The 18,554-nt window shown below is 51.4% G+C and overlaps 2 protein-coding genes across 2 annotated transcripts; one reads left to right on the forward strand and one right to left on the reverse strand.

Annotated features, from left to right (window-relative positions):
* Window positions 1-7,770: 7,770 nt before the first annotated feature.
* Window positions 7,771-8,736, reverse strand: LOC129196890 (olfactory receptor 14A16-like). Its single transcript, XM_054804859.1, has one exon. The coding sequence runs from the start codon at window positions 8,734-8,736 to the stop codon at window positions 7,771-7,773; it is 966 nt and encodes a 321-aa protein (XP_054660834.1).
* A 7,653-nt stretch (window positions 8,737-16,389) lies between these two features.
* On the forward strand, window positions 16,390-18,451 carry LOC129196891 (olfactory receptor 14A16-like). Its single transcript, XM_054804860.1, has 2 exons — window positions 16,390-17,182; window positions 18,267-18,451. The coding sequence occupies exons 1-2, from the start codon at window positions 16,390-16,392 to the stop codon at window positions 18,449-18,451; spliced, it is 978 nt and encodes a 325-aa protein (XP_054660835.1).
* Window positions 18,452-18,554: the final 103 nt, after the last annotated feature.

Below are 18,554 nucleotides of genomic sequence, written 5' to 3' on the forward strand. Positions count from 1 at the left end.
GACAGCAGTAGGCACAGGACATGGGCATGTTCTTCTGATGTCACTTCTGCCTGACTACCCAACAGCTGATTGGATGCATCACTCTCGCAGGCTCTCATCATGCTGGGGGACTTCAACCACCCTGTAAAAGTAGCATGGCGCGCTGTAGGCAATCCAGCAGTATCCTGGAGTGCATCAAGGATAACTTCTTAGGGCAGGTAATAGACAGCCCTACCAGAGGGGACGTGTTACTGGACCTGTTGGTCATCAACGCAAGTGAGCTAATGGGAGACATCAAGACTGGAGGCAGCCTGGGCTGCAGCGATCATGCGTTGGTGGAGTTTGCCTCCTGAGGGATATGGGACAGGTGAAGGGTAAAGTCAAGACCCTGAATTTTAGGAAAGCAAACTTCCAGCTGTTCAAGGAGTTAGTCAATAGGACCCCCGGGGAAAGGTCTCTCAGGGACAAGGGAGCAGAACAGAGCTGGCAGATCTTTACAGACACTTTCCATAGAGAGCAAGAGCTCTCGATCCCCAGGTGTAAGAAATCAGGAAAGGAAGGCAAGAGACCAGCATGGATGAGCCGAGACTTGCTGGTTAAACTAAAGGGCAAGAAGGAAGGGCACAGGCAGTGGAAGCAGGGACAGGTATCCTGGGACAAGTATAGGGATGCTGCTCGGTTGTGTAGGGATGGGGTCAGGAAGGCCAAGGCGCAGCTAGAGCTGAACTTGGCAAGGGACACAAAGAATAATAAGAAGGGCTTCCATAGGTATGTCAGCCAGAAAAGGAAGGTCAAAGAAAGTGCACCCTGCTGATGAACACAACTGGCAAACTGGCAACAACAGATGAGGAGAAGGCTGAGGTACTCAACAACATTTTTTGCCTCAGTCTTTGCTGGCAACCTCTCTTGCCACACCTCTCAAGAGGGTGGGCCTCAAGGCAGGGACTGGAGGAGCAAAGTCCCTCCCACTGGAAGGGAAGATCTGGTTTGAGACCACCCAAGGAACCTGGACATGCATATGTCTGTGGGACCCAACAAGATGCATCGCAGAGTCCTGACGTAGTTGCCAAGCCAGTCTCCATGAGATTGGAAAAGTCATGGCAGTCAGGGGAAGTCCCCGGTGACTGGAAAAAGGGAAACATTGCACCAATTATTAAAAAGAGTCAAAAGGAGGGCCCTGGGAACTAGTGACCTGTCAGCCTCCCCTCTGTGCCTGGCAAGATCTTGGGACAGATCCTCCTGGAAGCTATGCTAAGGCACACGGAGGATGGGGAGGTGATTTGAGACAGCCAGCATGGCTTCACCAAGGGCAAGTCTTGCCAAGCTGAGTGGTGTGGCTGACATGCCTGAGGGACAGGATGCCATTCAGAGGGACCTGGACAAGCTGGAGAAGTGGGCCCATGTGATCCTCATGAAATTCAGCAAGGCCAAGTGTGAGATCCTGCACCTGGGTTGGGGCAGTCCCTGATATTAATACAGGCTGGGTGATGAAATCTCTTTTTGAGAGCAGCTCTGCGCAGAAGGGCTTGTGGTACCGGTGGGTGAAAAACTGGACATGAGTTGGCAATGAGTGCTTGCAGCCGAGAAAGCCAACCGTATCCTGGGCTGCATCAAAAGGAGCATGGCTAGATTGTTGAGGGAGGTAATTCTGCCCCTCTGCTCTGCCCTGGGAACACCCCACCTGGAGTACTGTGGTCAGCTCTGGAGTCCTCAGCACAGGAAAGACATGGAGCTGTTAGAGTGGGTCCAGAGGAGGGCCACAAAAATGATCAGAGGGCTGGAGCACCTCTCCTATGAAGGCAGGCTAAGAAAGTTAGGGTCGTTCAGCCTGGAGAAGAGAAGGCTCTAGGGTGACCTTCTTGCAGTCTTTCCATACTTGAAGGGGGCTTATAAGAAAGATGAGGATAGGCTTTTTAGTAGGGCCTGTAGCGATACGACAAAGGGTAATGGTTTTAAAGTAAAAGAGGCTAAATTCAGACCAGAAATAAGGAAGAAATTTTTTATGATGAGGGTGGTGAAACACTGGAACAGGTTTCCCAGAGAGGTGATTGATGCCCCATCCCTGGAAACTTTCAAGGTCAGGTTGGACAGGGCTCTGAGCAACCTGATCTAGTTGAAGATGTGTCTGCTCATTGCAGGGGGGTTGGACTAGATGACCTTTGAAGGTCCCTTCCAACCCAAACCATTCTATGATTCTATGTGATTCTTGAGGACAAATATGGCCAAGGACAGCTGAAGAAACATCACAACCTTGGTCTTTCTGTGCCCCTTGGCATGGAAAACTGAGCCAATGGAAATATTGACTTTAACCTGAGATGAATGGCTTGTTGGATGCCCTGTCTGTGTTGAGCATATCTGAGGTTCATGAGGGGTGATGTTGTGGTTGTTGGACTTCTGTAGCCTAAATGGAGGATGCTGAAACTAATTTCAGTGTTGGCATCACCCTGGATGGTACTCCAGACGAGTGTGATGTTTCCCACACTAGGTCCTATTTGTTGGTGCTGAGAAGATGCTGTGCGTATCTCAGGGTTTTCTGCATGGTGCTAGACCTTTGGCCATGGAACATCCTCTGCACGTCAAATCAGAAAAGCTCTGTGTAGACTTGAGGAGTGGGAAACTGGAGCTGAACCCTATCCACCAACAGCTGGAGAGTGAAGGTCTCTTTGACATTCTGTCTTTATCCGTAGTGCTAACATTATCCACTGCTTCAACTCATACTTTGCACCCCCCCAGACAATTGGTGCCAAGTGGGTCACATCTCACACAGGGCCATGGGCAAGCCTTTTCTGGACTTTGTGTCCCCATCCACCCTTTGTCCCAGATCTTCTCTGGCTTCCTTCCTTGCCTTCATGCATGAGGGCCTGTGATGCTTAGCTCTGGTGTGACAACCACACTGCACATGGGAAGCTCTGGTGAGAGCTTCACCACTCAACCCGTGGTATGGCTTCACCCTAAGCCTCTGCAGCTCAGAAGGGAGCAGGGGGACAAGGTTTCACTCCCTTCTTTCTCTACATTGGCTATGAGTTATAGGAAGGCAACAAAATAACACCTCCTAATACATTCAGCCTTGTAGTACAGACTTCTGGAAACAGTTTTTGAGTTTATGATGTGAAGCAATCTCAGTGGGGATGAAAAGTGAAGGCCACCTACTTCATTTCTTTGTTCCTTCTCTGCTGGCCAAAAGAAAGCTGTAATACTGGTTTGTTTCTTTGTTTGCTTGTTTGGGTTTTTTTAAAGGATAAGGAATTTCTGTATCTCTTTTTCACATCCAGACAGCTGTTGTACAGCTTCATTTTGGACTAAACTCAGTTGTTATCACTCACTGTGAAAAGATATATTTCAGTTTTCATTATGTGTTCTTGGTTATTTTTTAAGGACTATTAATCTCTTCCCTCTCCACCATGCCCAAAAAAGTCTTTTGAAAAAAAGATGCTTTCTAGAAATTAAAGCCATGCGTACAAACCTGTGGAAAATAAGAGAAATCAAAAGTTGTGTTCATAATTTATAATGATCCTGTTGCCTGAAGTGATTATCTAAAAATCTTCCAAACTTTCTAAATCTTCAAAATACTTCCCATATTTCTTCTCTTTGATTTTTATCCTTTTTTTTTTTTTTTTTTTTTGTTCCCCCTCCACATTTCCAGTCCCAAGACTTGTGTGGTGGGTTTACCTTGGCTGGCCTCGAGGTGCCCACTAAGCTGCTCTATCACTCCCTCTCCTACACAGGACAGGAGGAGAGAAGACAGTAAAGCCCCTTGTGGGTTGAGATAAGGACAGGGAGATCACTTACTCTCTCATACTAAGGAGCCCACCACTGAACAGAGCACTCCAGGTGTGGCCTCACCAGGGCTGACTAGAGGGGAAGGATCACCTCTCTTGACCTGCTGGCAGTCCTCTTCCAAACACAGCCCAGGGTGCTGTAGACCTACTTTGCCACGCAGCCACACTGTTGGCTCATGGACAGCTTGTTGCCCACAAGGATGCCGCATCCTGCTCTTCAAAGCTGCTTTCTAGCCAGTTGCTCCCCAGCCTGAGCTGGTCCATGGGATTGTTCTTGTCCATGGTGAAAAACTTGTTTTGTCTTTTCCTTTGTTGAACTTCATGAGGGACCTCTCTGCCCAGTTCTCCAGACTGTTCAGGTCTCCCGGAATGGCAGTGCAACCATCCGGGGTATCAGTCATTCATCTCAGCTTTCTGTCACCCACAAAGTTGCCCTTGGTCCCATCCTCCAGGACATTAGGGAAAGCTTAAATAGAATGGGACCCAGTATTAACTTCTGAGCTGCACCACTGATGACTGTCCTCCAGCTGGACTTTATGCTGTTTTGACCATTCAGTCAGTTGTTCATCTGCCTCATTTTCCACTTATCTAGTCCCTACTTGCTCAGCCAATCTGCCTTCTCAGTTAGGGGAGACAGGGTAGAGCTCCCCACATCCACCATTGTGCCTTTCTTCAAGATAGGAGGGGCACTCGCTTTTTTGCAGTCCTCAGGAACCTCTCCCAATCACCATGACCTTTCAAAGATGAATTCAAGTGGCCTTACAATGAGATCAGCCAGCCCCCTCAATGCTCATGAGTGCATCCCCTCAGGTCCCATGGCCTTATGCATGTCCTCTCTTCTCAACATGTTCCCTAACCGGTGATTCCTGCAGCAAGGGTAAGCCTTCCTTACTGCAGACTTTCCCTCTGGTCTTGGGGACGTGGGATTCCTGAAGGCTGGTCTCACCAGTAAAGACAGAGGTGAAGAAGGCATTGAGTACCTTGGCCCTCACTGAGTCCTTTGTCACCAGGGTCCCTGCTCCATCTAGCAGCAGGCTCACGTGCTCCCTAGCCTTCCTCTTGCTGCTGGCATCATTCTCAAATTCTTTCTTGATGTCTTTACATCCAGATTAAATTTCCAGACTGAACATGAGGTGGGCCTTGGCATTTCTTAACACCTTCTCTGAATGTTCAGGAGGTTATTGGTGCCCTCCAGTAACCTCCTGCGTGTTTTGTGCCCTACTGTGCTGCCTCCAGGCCCATGGCCAAGTGCCTGAAGTCCAAAATGAGGGACAAGGCCTGAGAATGTGAAGCTTCTTTCAGGTGTCTGAAGAAGCCTCATCTGCTTCTTCTCCTAATAAGGTTGGTCCATAGCAGACACCAACTACAACGTCACCCATGTTGGTCTGTCTGTTAATCCCGACCCATCAGCTCTCACCTGGCTCATCATCTGTCACTAGGCAGAACTCCATGCAGGCCTGCTGCTTGTTCACTTTCAGGGCAACTCCTCATCACTGACCTGCCCCGTCCTTCCTAAAGACGCTGCTTCTACCCATGGCCACACTCCAGTGGTGTCAGCTGTCTGACCACATCTCAGTTCTCCCCATGAGACGGCAGCTCAAGAACTCCCCACAGACTCCTGACTCCTCCTGTTTGCTCCCCACACACTGTGCATTACTGCACAGGCACATCAGAAGGGTACCCAGCTGGGCTGATTGCCCTGCTCAGGCTCAGGGCTGCTCCACAGGTGCCCCCAAACAGCCCTCATCTGAACCTTTGCTTTACCTCCTATTTTGTCTTGCCGCCTTCTCTCCCTCCCAAGTTCTTCTCTTTGGTCTTCCTCAGATCCTCCCACACAAACAGCCCACCTGTTTCCCCTCTACCCACTGGCCCTGGCTTTGCTTGCCTAGTGCCCTCGTTGGGTGTTTCTGGGATGGCTGCGCTGGGAATTCCTACCTTGGTCAGAAAGTCCAATAAACTAGTACCTCCTTTTATTATCTGTCCTGTCCAGCAATTCCTGGTGCTGTCGTCTTGTTAGAGGCGTCACTGGGTAGGGTGAGCCACCTACACCCGTGTATTAAGAGCTGGCACAATGAAGCTTCTGTCTATGGAGACCTTGAGAAACTCTGGGATTTGGCCAACAGAAACCCTACTAAGTTTTTCAAGGAGAAGTGCCCAGTCCTGCATCAGGGACAGAATAAGCCCATGCATCAGGGCAAGCTGGGACCTGACTGCCTGGGGAGTGACCCTGAGGAGAAGGCCATGGACACTATAGGAGATGCCATGGGAGCCGGTGGAGCATGCTCACCATGAACAAGGCCAGCTGCCTACGGGGCTGCATGCACAGAAGCGTGGCCACCCAGACGAGGAGAGTTACCTCCCTCCCTTGATTCAGCATGGTTATGATCCTGGTGTGGGGCTCCTTTTCCTGGAAGAGAGGAGAGGAACTGGAAAGGGTCCAGAGGAGGTCTGCCAAGATGGCCTTCAGGGCCTGAAGCACATGACCTGTGTGCAGAGACAGAGGGACCTCTGCTCCTTTAGCTTCGTGCCATGGGGGCTCAGGGCACTGTAGCAATAGCCTGTGACTGCTTGAAGAGTGGTTTCAGAGATGACGGAGAGTTTCCCTGTAGTGGAATAAAGCAGGACAAAGCTACAAAGTGCGGCTTGGGATGTCTATCCTGGACACAAGAAGAAGACAGAAATGTCACTCAAAGGGTAGTGCTGTGGTGCAACAGATCACCCAGCAAGGGTCTGTGGTCATGTCATGGCTTTGTCTTTCAAGGAGAGACATCAGTAGTACAGGGAGGGACATGACAGGGTGACGGCAAGGTGGGAAAATGAGATGGGCGTCTACAGCCTGCAGGGAAACAAAGGAGGTGTGGGACAGCGTAGGACAGCCCGAGGTGGAGATGGCCGAGGGCACTGGCAAGGCAGAAAAGCTTAGCAGGATGGAGATCTTTGTCCCCTTGGCTATGGCAGTTGTCTCTGTCACCGAGGCTTTTGAGGAGACACCTTGTCCTCATGACACTGGAGCCTCATTGCCACCTTGCACACTCCGGAGATGCCAGGAGGTTTTGTACCACGGTCCTTCACTGGACATTGCACACCCCACATCCCACCACCCCAGGAAAACCCTGAGCCATGCATGAAGGACAGGATCTCCCTACCCAGAGGCTGGGGGTCAGGGCTTGGTGTTTGGCTTGATGAAACACATCAAGGCTTTTCTCAGCATCAGAGTCACCTGCACTTTCCTTTGCCTTCCTGTCATCACTGCCTCCAATTTTCTCCTCTAATGAGTCCGTGGGGAAGCTGTGTGGGTAATGGTCATCAGTGGCACCCATTAATACTTCAAGAAACTTCAGTGATTACTTCTGACCTTTGATTTCTTGAGCAGGTTTTACAATCTCCTGTCAGCATCAAAGGTTCATGCACTCAGCATCAAATACGCTTTGGGGCTCATTACAATGCAGAGAGCCGACCTGTGCTTTGTCTTTTCCTGTAATTTCCTTCAAGACTCCAAGACTTTTTAAGCTAATTGGTAGCTAAAGAGAGATACTTCAATGAGCATTTAATGGAAGAGTATTTTTGCTATTTAAAGGGGTTTCCAATTAATTTTTGGTTTACAAAGAAGAGGTGATAGCAGCATTCTCCAGGTCATATCGATCCAGATGGCCATCTAAGAAAGTCCTGACAGGTAGGAAAAGCAGTCTCCTTGAGCTCCAACACTGTATGGACAACCTGAATTGTGCAGCTGGATAGTACAGCTCCTTTGAACCAACTCCCACCTGCTTTCCTCAGAGAACTGGCTGCTCACAGACACAGAAAGATTTCTCTTCATTACCAAGAAACAAAAGTAAAATATGATTCAATTCGGGAAACCATAAACCACACACCTCAACTGTATGCTAAGTGCAAGCAGTACCTGCTGAGCTCTGCCTTCCACAAGGACCGTCCATATAATAACTCTTTGAGACAGACAGATAGGAAAGGACAGATATAAAGACAATGAAAGATTTAGCATTCAGACAGACTACTAAAGGCCAGGAGAGATTTTAACTCCCTGAAGCTCCAAGAACCATCTGAAAAGTTTCTTCAGCTTCTTCAGAGCATTTTTGAGTTCCTGGTTCCTCATGCTGTAGATGAGGGGGTTCACTGATGAAGGCACCACCGAGTACAGAACAGCCACCACAATATCGAGGGATGGGGAGGAGATGGAAGGGGGCTTAAAGTAGGCAAACGTGGCAGTGCTGATAAGCATTGAGACCACAGCGAGGTGAGGGAGGCACATGGAAAAGGCTTTGTGCCGTCCCTGCTCAGAGGGGATCCTCAGCACGGCCCTGAAGATCTGCACATAGGACACCACAATGAAAACAAAACAGACAAAGAATAAACAAGTACCAACCACAAGGACCCCAGCTTCCCTGAGGTAGGAGTCTGAGCAGGAGAGCTTGAGGATCTGGGGAACTTCACAGAAGAACTGGTCCAGGGCATTGCCTTGGCAGAGTGGTATAGAAAATGTATTGGCCGTGTGCAGCACAGCATTGAGAAACCCAGTGCCCCAGGCAGCTGCTGCCATGTGGACACAAGCTCTGCTGCCCAGCAGGGTCCCGTAGTGCAGGGGTTGGCAGATGGCAACATAGCGGTCATAGGACATGACAGTGAGAAGGAAATATTCTGCTGAGATCATAAAGAAAAAGAAAAAGACCTGAGCAGCACATCCTGTGTAGGAGATGGCCCTGGTGTCCCAGAGCAAGTTGGCCATGGCTCTGGGCACAGTGGTGGAGATGGAGCCCAGGTCGAGGATGGAGAGGTTGAGGAGGAAGAAGTACATGGGGGTGTGGAGGTGGTGGTCGCAGGCTATGGCAGTGATGATGAGGCCATTGGCCAGGAGAGCAGCCAGGTAGATGCCCAGGAAGAGCCAGAAGTGCAAGAGCTGCAGCTCCCGTGTGTCTGCGAATGCCAGGAGGAGGAACTCAGTGATGGAGCTGCTGTTGGACATGTGCTGTTTCTTGGCCTGGGGCTGGTTAAAAAAAAGCAAAGGACAGGGGAAAGTTAGGATAGACTCCTCTGAGCAAAGCTACTCGCATTTTCATAGAAATACCCAGTAATCAAAATGCATTTCCTTTGTCTATTTTCTTCTGGCTGAGTGTGTTGTGAGGAGCTGAGGAGTCAGCTGTGCTCAGCTGCAGTGGGTACATGGAGCTGGTTTGTGACAGCTCCAATGTTTAAAACCCATGTCTGATGCAATCCACCTTCAATGGAGAAATTATATCTCTGCACTCATGATTTGGAAGAGTGCGGGTTGCACAAGAGAACCTTAGCATGTCCTTATAGGAATGTTGTCTGTGTTTTTTATTTTCAACCATTACATAAGGGGATTTTTGCTTTGAGGGGTAGAAATACTCATTTCCTGATCAAAAATGGGAAGAGTCCTGAGACAGTTCATGCAAAAGGCCTCAGCTCTTTCTAGCTTAGTGCAGAGTCACGAGAGCTGCAGTGTCCATTAGACTGCTAATGAAATACCCTGCACTTTTAATTCTATTGCCTTGAAGATGATGACAAACATAAATTACTCTCGAAAAAAAAGAACAAAAAAAGACTCTTTCCTCCAAGGGAAAGCTCAGCACTCCCTGGGATCCTACAGCACAGCCGTGCTCTTCTGGGGCAGCTCCCAAGCCCAGCAGCACAGGCAAAGCAGACAGTCAGATGTCCTGAAGATGGGATGTCCTAAAGGCAGAGTCAGCTCATGGCTCAGCAGACAACGCCCAGCAGACATCTAGAGTGAGGGACCACAAGAGAGCAGCCTGAAGGCAGCCTAGTCCAGGGCTTGGCTGCAGTTTCCTCCCACTCCCTGCCCATGTCTCTGCTGCCTGGAGCTGTCCCTGCCAGGAGCTGGTGCTCTGCCCACACCTCTCCTCCCTGTCCCTGCTCACAGAGCCCATCCCACCCTCTGTGTGCTCAGCTCTGCCCTGCAGACACCTCCTGGCACCAGGGCACTGCCCAAGGGGATCCCAATGCTCCTTGAGAAGTGCCATGGCAAATGTCCCAGGGGTGATCTGAAGCTGTGAACAGCCCTCACAAACAAAGCACCCTCTCAACATCAGAAGGACCCTGCCCTGCCCTTCCAGGGGGTCGCTCCTTCCACCCACAGCTTCTCCCTGCAGTGCCCTGGGCAGCTCCCCGGGCAGGCTGAGTGCTGACCCTGGCAGGCGGCAGAGTCCCTGCCCCGGCACACAGCCCCTGGGCTGCAGGGACCCTGCTCTGAAGGACACAACTGGGCACCCCTGCCTGCACACCTGCATTCCCAGCCACTCAAACTTGCCTCTGCACAGGGAGTCCACCTGGCACATCCCAGGAGCTGTGGGCTCTGCCAGCTTGAGGAGATGCCTCCAGGAACCGCATCGGCATTGCCCTGCACCCAGAGACTCACCGTGTCAAGGGCTCTGAAGATTTCTCCTTCCCTGAGCTCTCAGCAAGCCTCCCATTTCCAACTGCCTTTAAGCTCTCTCTGCCTCGCTGTTCTCCCCTCGGTGCCTGCAGGCAGAGCCCTCAGCCCTGCTGCGCTCTGCAGAGGAGCTGCTCCTGGCCAGAGATGTCTCTCTGCAGCACAGCCCACTTGCCATGAGCTCCCTTTGTCCCAGGAGACCAGCAGCAGAGGCCCAGCCCAAGGCGGCATGTTAATGACCCCTCTGGTGGGTTTGGGGATGAGTCCATGAAGCTCAGACCCTGAGAGGAAGCTGATGAAACCTCTCCAGAAGTCACAGTCCGATGCAAACTCCACAGTTTCTTGGAGCATTAATGGGTCCCCCTGAGGGCCATCCCTGACAAAGCAACTCTGGGGCTGGTTAGAGCAGGCAAGTGGAGGCAGTGATGACAGGTAGGCAAAGGCAATGGCAAGGTGGCTCTGGTGCTGAGTAATCCTGGGTGTGTTTGATCAAGCCAAAGGGCCAAGCTGTGACCCCCAGCCCCTGGGAGGGGAGACCCGGTGCCTCACATGTGTCTCAGGGCTCTTCCTGGGCCAGTGGGATGTGGGGATGTGCAATGCCTAGAGCAGGACTACCACACACTCTTTCTCAGGCTCACAGGTCGTGACAAGGGGGCGATGAAGTCCTGGTGCTCTAATGAGAAGATGTCTCCTCACAGGCATCCCCTGCAGAGAGAACAGCCACAGCCCAGCAGACCAAGACCTTGGCTGTGTTGGGGGCTTTCAGCCTTGCCACTGCCCCCAGATGTCTCCACCACAGCATGTCCTACGGTGTCCCACACCTGCACCTCTTTCCCTGCAGGCTCTTGACACCCAGCCTGCTCACCAACTTGGGTCTCACCTGAGCGTCTTCCTACCCTTACTGATATCTCTCCATCCTCACAGACTCTTCATTGAAAGGCAAAGCTCTGGCTAATCCAGACTCTTGCTGGGTGGCCTCTTGTACCACAGAACTGATTAACAGTTAATAGTTAATTAACTATTAATTTACTTGCAGGGACATTTCTTTCTCCTCGTGCCACATCTCAACCTCCCAGGATGCACTTGGTGGCATCTTGTCTTTCTCATGATGTTTCCCAGTTTTCAGAAAAGCTCCACCATCTCTGAAACCACCTTTCAAGCAGTCTCAGGCTACTCCTAGTCTGCCCCGAGCCTCTCCACCACTGGGCAAAGGGGCCAAAGAAGCCCAGGTCTCTCAGCCCCTCCACACAGCCCATCTGCTTAAGGCCCCAAACTCCACCTGGCCACATCTCCTCTGGCCACTCTCCAGCTCCTCCCAGCTCCAGCAAAAGAGGGAGCCGAGAACTGGGACAAAGCCATGTGTGGGGGTCCCTACCAGTGCGGTGTCAAGGGCCAGAAGAACTGCCCTGCTCTGGGGGACCATGCTCATCCTAACGCAGCCCCGTATGCAAGTGGCCTTCTTCACAGTGAGCAGAAACCACTGGCTCGGGTGGTGTCCCTCGCAGTTGCCAGGCCCTTCTCCTCCTCAGAGTCCCTCCTCAGCACAGCAGGTCCCAGCTGGCCCTGATGTACACGTTGGTTCTTCTCCCTGAGGCCAGACTGGCCAATTCTCCTTGTCAACGTCATGAGGTTTCTTTTGGCCAAATCCCCGAGTTTCTCCAGGTCCCTCTGGACTGAAGCTCCATTTGGTCAGCGGTTACTGATCGTGTGCGGGTGGCTCACCCTGACGGTGGTGTAGTCTCACAAGAGAACAGCATGAGGAGTTGCAGATCTCTACAGACCCAGGTAGGAATTGCCATGAAGAGAGTCTGCAAAACACCAAAGGCGGGTACAAAACAAGCCAAACCAGGGTCAGCGGAGAAAGGAGAAATGAGGGTGGGGCTGTTTGACGCATGGTGATATTAGAGGAAAATGTATAGCTGTGTAGACACACAGACAGCATGGATCCCTCCAGAAGCCAAATCCAGCAGCCTGACAGAGGTGAGACTGCTGCAGCTCCATGCTCCCCTATCCCCTCCCCCCCCGCAAATACCAGCACATGTGCATGTGCACACACCCCGCACACACTCAGAATGAAGTCTCTCAGTCAACTTGCAGAGTCTACAGCAGCTGGCACTGAACTCCCCTGCTCCTCCAGAACCAGCCTCTCCATGGTCTCACCATCGGAGTGGCTCACACAGCCTTGGCTCCCAGGTCACTTCACCTTTGCACCAGCGACTCCAGCTTGATCTTCACCACCAATTGCACACTGACGCGTGTAACCTCACTCGCTCCACAGCCGGCAGCACAGACACATGGGCCTCTGTGACAGCTGGTCTGACTCCCCTTGCTGGCACGTAGAGCTGCTCCTTGCACATGCACGCACACAGCATAGAGAGCCCCACTTGTGGTGGTTGGACACCAAAGCTGCTCTATCAGTCCCCTCCTGACCTGCACAGGGGAGAGAAAATACAACAAAAGGCTCGTGGGTGGAGATAAGGAAAAGGAGAGATCACTCACCATATACTGTCACAGGCAAAACAGACTCTACTCGGGGAACTTCCCGGCTTGTCTAGGGGAATCTCTGCTCTGGTGCCTGGAGCACCTTGTCCCCCTCCTTCTTCACTGACTTGGGTGTCTGTAGAGTTGTTCCTCTCATATCTTCTCACTCCTCTCTCTGACTGATATTGCTCACTGATGTTTTTCTTTTTCCGCTTCTTAAATATGATGTCACAGAGGTGCCACCACCATGGCTGATGGCCTTGGCCACAAGTGGGTCTGTCTTGGAGCAAGCTGGCATTGGCTCTATTGGACATGGGTGAAGCTTCTTGCATTTTCTCACTAAAGCCACCCCTGTAGCTGCCCTCCTCACTACCAAAACCTTACCACGCAAACCAAACACAACCACTGTCCCTGGTTTTGCTGGTTTTGTAACCTCATTCGGTGTTTTGGAGATTTTGTTCATCATAATTCCTACCTAGGTCTCTAGAGTCTGCAACTCCTCATGATGTTATCTTGTGAGAGACACCACCATCAGGGTTAGCCACCTGCACCCAAGCGTTTGGAGATGACGAAATGGAGCTTCAGTCCAGAGAACCCTGAGATACTTTTAGATGCTAGTCAACACAAACCTCTTGAGGGTTACAAGGAGAAGTGGCCAGTCCTGCATTAGAAGGAAGAGTAACCTTGGTCATCAGGGCAGGCTTGCACCTGACTGGCTGAGCAGTGACCCTGAGGAGAAGGGTCTGGGGGCTACGTGGGACACCATACAAGCCATTGGTGCATGTTCATTATGAACAAGGCCACCTGCATACAGGCCTGCATTAGGATGACCATGGCCACCCAGACCATCTTGAGACTGGTTGAAGTGTGGTTTCAGAGATGGTGGAGTTTTTCTCAACATTGGAAAGCAGCACAAGAGAGAAATAACAGCACAAAGGGAAGCTTTGGAAGTTGAGACTGGGCATGAGGATTTCATGTGACGTTGACTTACACGAAACATCACTCCAAGTGCAGTGCTGTGGTACAACAGGCCACCCAGCAAGAGTCTGGATTAGCCAAAGCTTTGTATTTCAACACACAGCCCATGAGGATGGAGAGATATCAGTAAGGGTAGGAAGATGCTCAAGTGAGAGCAAGGTTGGTAAGCACAGTGGATGTCCAGAGCCTTCAGGGAAACAGATGCAGGCATACGACACCATAGGACAAGCTGTGGTGGAGATGGTCAAGGGAGCTGACAAATTCAAAAGCCCCCAACAGAGCTGAGGTCTTGCTCCCATTGGCTGTGGCTGTTGTCTGGGTCACCAAGGCCTACCAGGAGACACCTAATCCTTACAGCACGAGGGCCTCATGGCCTCCTTGTCTCCACCCAAGAGCTCGGGAGGTGTCGTACCATTGTCCTGCACTTGGCATTGCACATCCTCACATCACACTGGCCCAGGAAGAGCCCTGAGCCCTGGGTGTGGGACAGGACCTCCCCTCCCAGGGGCTGGGGGTCACAGCTTGGCCCTTTGGTTTGATCAAACACACCCAGGGTTACTCAGCATCAGAGCCACCTTGCCATTGCCTTTGCCTACCTGTCATCACTGCCTCCACTTGCCTGCTCTAACCAGCCCCAGAGTTGCTTTGTCAGGGATGGCCCTCAGGGGGACCCATTAATGCTCCAAGAAACTGTGGAGTTTGCATCGGACTGTGACTTCTGGAGAGGTTTCATCAGCTTCCTCTCAGGGTCGGAGCTTCATGGACTCATTCCCAAACCCACCAGAGGGGTCATTACCATGCTGCCTTGGGCTGGTCCTCTGCTGCTGAGCTTCTCCAGGCTCCTGGGACAAAGGGAGCTCATGGCAAGTGGGCTGTGCTGCAGAGAGACATCTCTGCCCAGGAGCAGCTCCTCTGACAAGCGCAGCAGGGTGAAGGGCACTGCCAGGGTATCTCAGGGAGATGAGCAAGGCAGATGAAGAGCTTAAAGGTGGTCAGGACTGGGAGGCTGACTGAGAGCTGAAGAGAAATCTTCAGAGCCCTTGACATGGTAAGTCTCTGGGTGCAGGGCAATAGAGCTGTAGTTCCTGGAGACATCTCCTAAAGCTGGCACAGCTCAAGCTCATGGGATCTGTAAGGAGGAGGAGCTTTTTATGTAATTCTGAATAGCTGTGAAGCCATGGTGTGCAGCTGGAGTTTCCCAGGGCTGTGTACTGAGGCAGGGACTCTGCTGCCTGCCAGGGTCAGCCCTCAGCCTGCCCGGGGAGCTGCCCAGGGCACTGCAGGGAGAAGCTGTGGGTGGAAGGAGCGACCCCCTGGAAGGGCAGGGCAGGGTCCTTCTGCTCTTGAGAGGGTGCTGTGTGGGTCAGGGCTGCTTAGAGCTTCATATCACCCCTGGGGTGATATGAAGGGCACAGGCACTTTTAAAGAAGGTGATCAAGGCAGGGGCTACCTGTGAGTAAATGGTCTTTGCAGGGTCGGTGCTTTCACTTTACAGTTGTGATGGTAGATGGAAATGGTAACAGAGCTGTCAGATTTGCACAAGAGACAGAGACTCCTAAGACTTGCCAGCATGGAGATCCCCCATGGAAGTTTCTTGCTGCCAGGAGATGTAACACAGATGCACACCGAGGGTGGGATGGGCTCTGTGAGCAGGGACAGGGAGGAGAGGTGTGGGCAGAGCACCAGCTCCTGGCAGGGACAGCTCCAGGCAGCAGAGACATGGGCAGGGAGTGGGAGGAAACTGCAGGCAAGCCCTGGGCGAGGCTGCCTTCAGGCTGCTCTCTTGTGGTCCCTCACTCTAGATGTCTGCTGGGCGTTGTCTGCTGAGCAATGAGCTGACTCTGCCTTTAGGACATCCCATCATGAGGAGACCTGACTCTCTGTTTTGTCTGTCCCACTGGGCTTGCGTGCTGCCCCTCTGAAAGGCACAGCTCTCCTGTAGGATCCCAGGGAGTGCTGAGCCATCCCTCGTGGGTTGCCCATCTCCTTCAGATTCCTTTGCTTCTAGAAGGGGATCGAGTCTTGCCCTCTCCATCACAACTCCACCTTTAGGCTGCAAAAAGAAGAGTTTGCAGATCTGCCCTTTGAAAGAGCACCCTCCTGATTTCATCAGAGTCCTGTTGCTTTTTTTTTTTTTTTTTTTTTTTTAAAAAGAGTAATTTGTGTGCAGAGGTAGGAGAAGCAAAAGTAAAGGGCAGCTGGGAACAAGACGGATTGGCACTGCAGCTCCCTTGACCCTGACATGAGCCACAGAGAGCTGAGCCCTTTTGCCTGTCTTGTCCGCAGACTCCACACTTTCAGTCATAAAAAGAGCATTTCTACCCTTAAAACTAGTACTCACCAGATGTGATGGTGGAAAGAAAAAACACAGAGAAAAATCATGGTAAAGACATGCTCAGCCTCTCTTCTGCAGCCCACACTCTCTGGAGTGGTGAGTGCAGATATTGAACATTTCCATCAAGGGTGAATTGCATCTGACAGCCCTTGTGACCATCGGGGGTGTCAAGAACCAGCACCCATGTACTCACTGCAGCAGGGCAGAGCTGACTCCTTGGCAGCACAGGGGCAGAGGTCCTGCTCCTCACAGCACACTCAGCCAGCACAAAGCAAAGAAAGGAAAAGCCTTGGAATTGGGGGAGGGGGATGGGATTTCTGTGAAAAATGGAGTGGCTTTGCTCAGAGAACTCTGTCATAGCTTTCCCTGTCCTTTCCTTTTTAGGACAATGGCTCCATATTAAGAACCAGCAAATGTCCAACAGCAGCTCCATCACTGAGTTCCTCCTCCTGGCATTCGCAGACACACGGGAGCTGCAGCTCTTGCACTTCTGGCTCTTCCTGGGCATCTACCTGGCTGCTCTCCTGGCCAATGGCCTCATCATCACTGCCATAGCCTGCGACCACCACCTCCACACCCCCATGTACTTCTTCCTCCTCAACCTCTCCATCCTCGACCTGGGCTCCATCTCCACCACAGTGCCCAAAGCCATGGCCAATTCCCTCTGGGACACCAGGGCCATCTCCTACACAGGATGTGCTGCTCAGGTCTTTTTCTTTTTCTTTCTGATCTCAGCAGAATATTCCCTCCTCACAGTCATGTCCTATGACCGCTATGTTGCCATCTGCCAGCCCCTGCACTACGGGACCCTCCTGGGCAGCAGAGCTTGTGTCCACATGGCACCAGCTGCCTGGGGCAGTGGGTTTCTCACTGCTGTGCTGCACACGGCCAATACATTTTCTATACCACTCTGCCAGGGCAATGCTGTGGACCAGTTCTTCTGTGAAGTTCCACAAGTCCTCAAGCTCTCCTGCTCAGACACCTACCTCAGGGAAGTTGGGCTTATTATATTAAGTTGTTTTTTAGGTTTTGGGTGTTTTCTTTTCATTGTGCTGTCCTATGTGCAGATCTTCAGGGCCGTGCTGAGGATCCCCTCTGAGCAGGGACGGCAAAAAGCCTTTTCCATGTGCCTCCCTCACCTGGCTGTGGTCTCCCTGTTTATCACCACTGGCCTATTTGCTCACCTGAAGCCCCCCCTCCATCTCCTCCCCATCCCTGGACCTGGTGGTGGCAGTTCCGTACTCGGTGGTGCCTCCAGCAGTGAACCCCCTCATCTACAGCATGAGGAACCAGGAGCTCAAGGGTGCAGTTTGGAAACTGATGACTAGATTTTTTTCAGAAGCAATATACTGCCCATGTCCTTCCACATATCACTTGTAACAGAATTCATGGCAGGCCCAGTGTCCTTTGATGTGTTTTGTCGCTCTTAATGTCATTGTTGATTTATTTTATTTTTCTTTTTTTCACTTGTCATAATGTTGTCCACAAAGAATTTTCATTATTCATACCATTGCTAATTCATTATCTACCTGTCTGGTTTTTACCTGGAGGCAGGGTAAATGAATTTCCATACCCTCTGTGCATTGCAACATCAAAAAGGACCCTGCAGTGATATTTCTGACTGAGATTTTATCCCCCGAGACCTTCCCTGGAGCTGCAGAGGCCGTTCCTGTGTACAGAGTCCCTGCACAGCAGATCTCTGACACAGTTGACCTCTGTAACAGCATTTCCACCAGGAAAGGCAATCTCCTCAGGGCACTGCCCAAAGGCTTACGTCTTTTTCCAGTCTTGCTCTCAAGAACATGCCCAAGGAAGAGACTCTAAAGAAAACTGTTGCTTTGCTTGTTTCTGCATGGGTGCAGAGGGATGAGATGAGGGTCCCAGTGTGCTCTTCCAGGGACTGAGGAATGGCTCAGGTGTTCCTTGTGGGTGGACAGCACCCACACAGATGCTGAATGGACTCCAACTAAGCTGCCTGGGGCTCGACAGCCTGTGGTAGGGCTGATGGCAGATGAGTGTACTAGTCCTTCTGTGAAATCTGCCAGATACTCAAGCTCTCCTGCTCAGACACCTGCCTCAGGGAAGTTGAGCTTGTTGCTTTTAGTGCTTCTCTATTTTTGTTTTGTTTTCATTGTGCTGTCCTATATGCAGAACTTCTGGGCCGTGCTGAGGAACGTCTCTGAGCAGGGATGGCAAAAAGCCTTTTCCACGTGCCTCCCTCACCTGGCTGTCATTTCCCTGTTTGCCAGCACTGCCATGTTTGCTCACCTGAAGCCCCCCTCCATGTCCTCCCCATCCCTGGACCTGGTGGCGGCAGTTCTGTACTCAGTGGTACCTCCAACACTGAACCCCCTCATCTATAGCATGAGGAACCAGGAGCTAAAGGATGCTGTGAGGAAAATGATGGCTGGATGTCTTTCAGCAGCCATAGACTGCCTACATTCCTCTGCAACTGACTGCCTGTGTATGTCGTGACAGGCCAAGTCTGCCTTTCCTTCTTTACATTTTTTTTTTCTTTATTCCATTTTTCATGATGTTGTCTTCAAATAAGGATAATTATTCCTCCTCTTAAATATCC

The sequence above is a fragment of the Grus americana genome, chromosome 27 (assembly GCF_028858705.1).
Source record: "Grus americana isolate bGruAme1 chromosome 27, bGruAme1.mat, whole genome shotgun sequence".
NCBI classification, from domain to species: Eukaryota; Metazoa; Chordata; class Aves; order Gruiformes; family Gruidae; genus Grus; species Grus americana.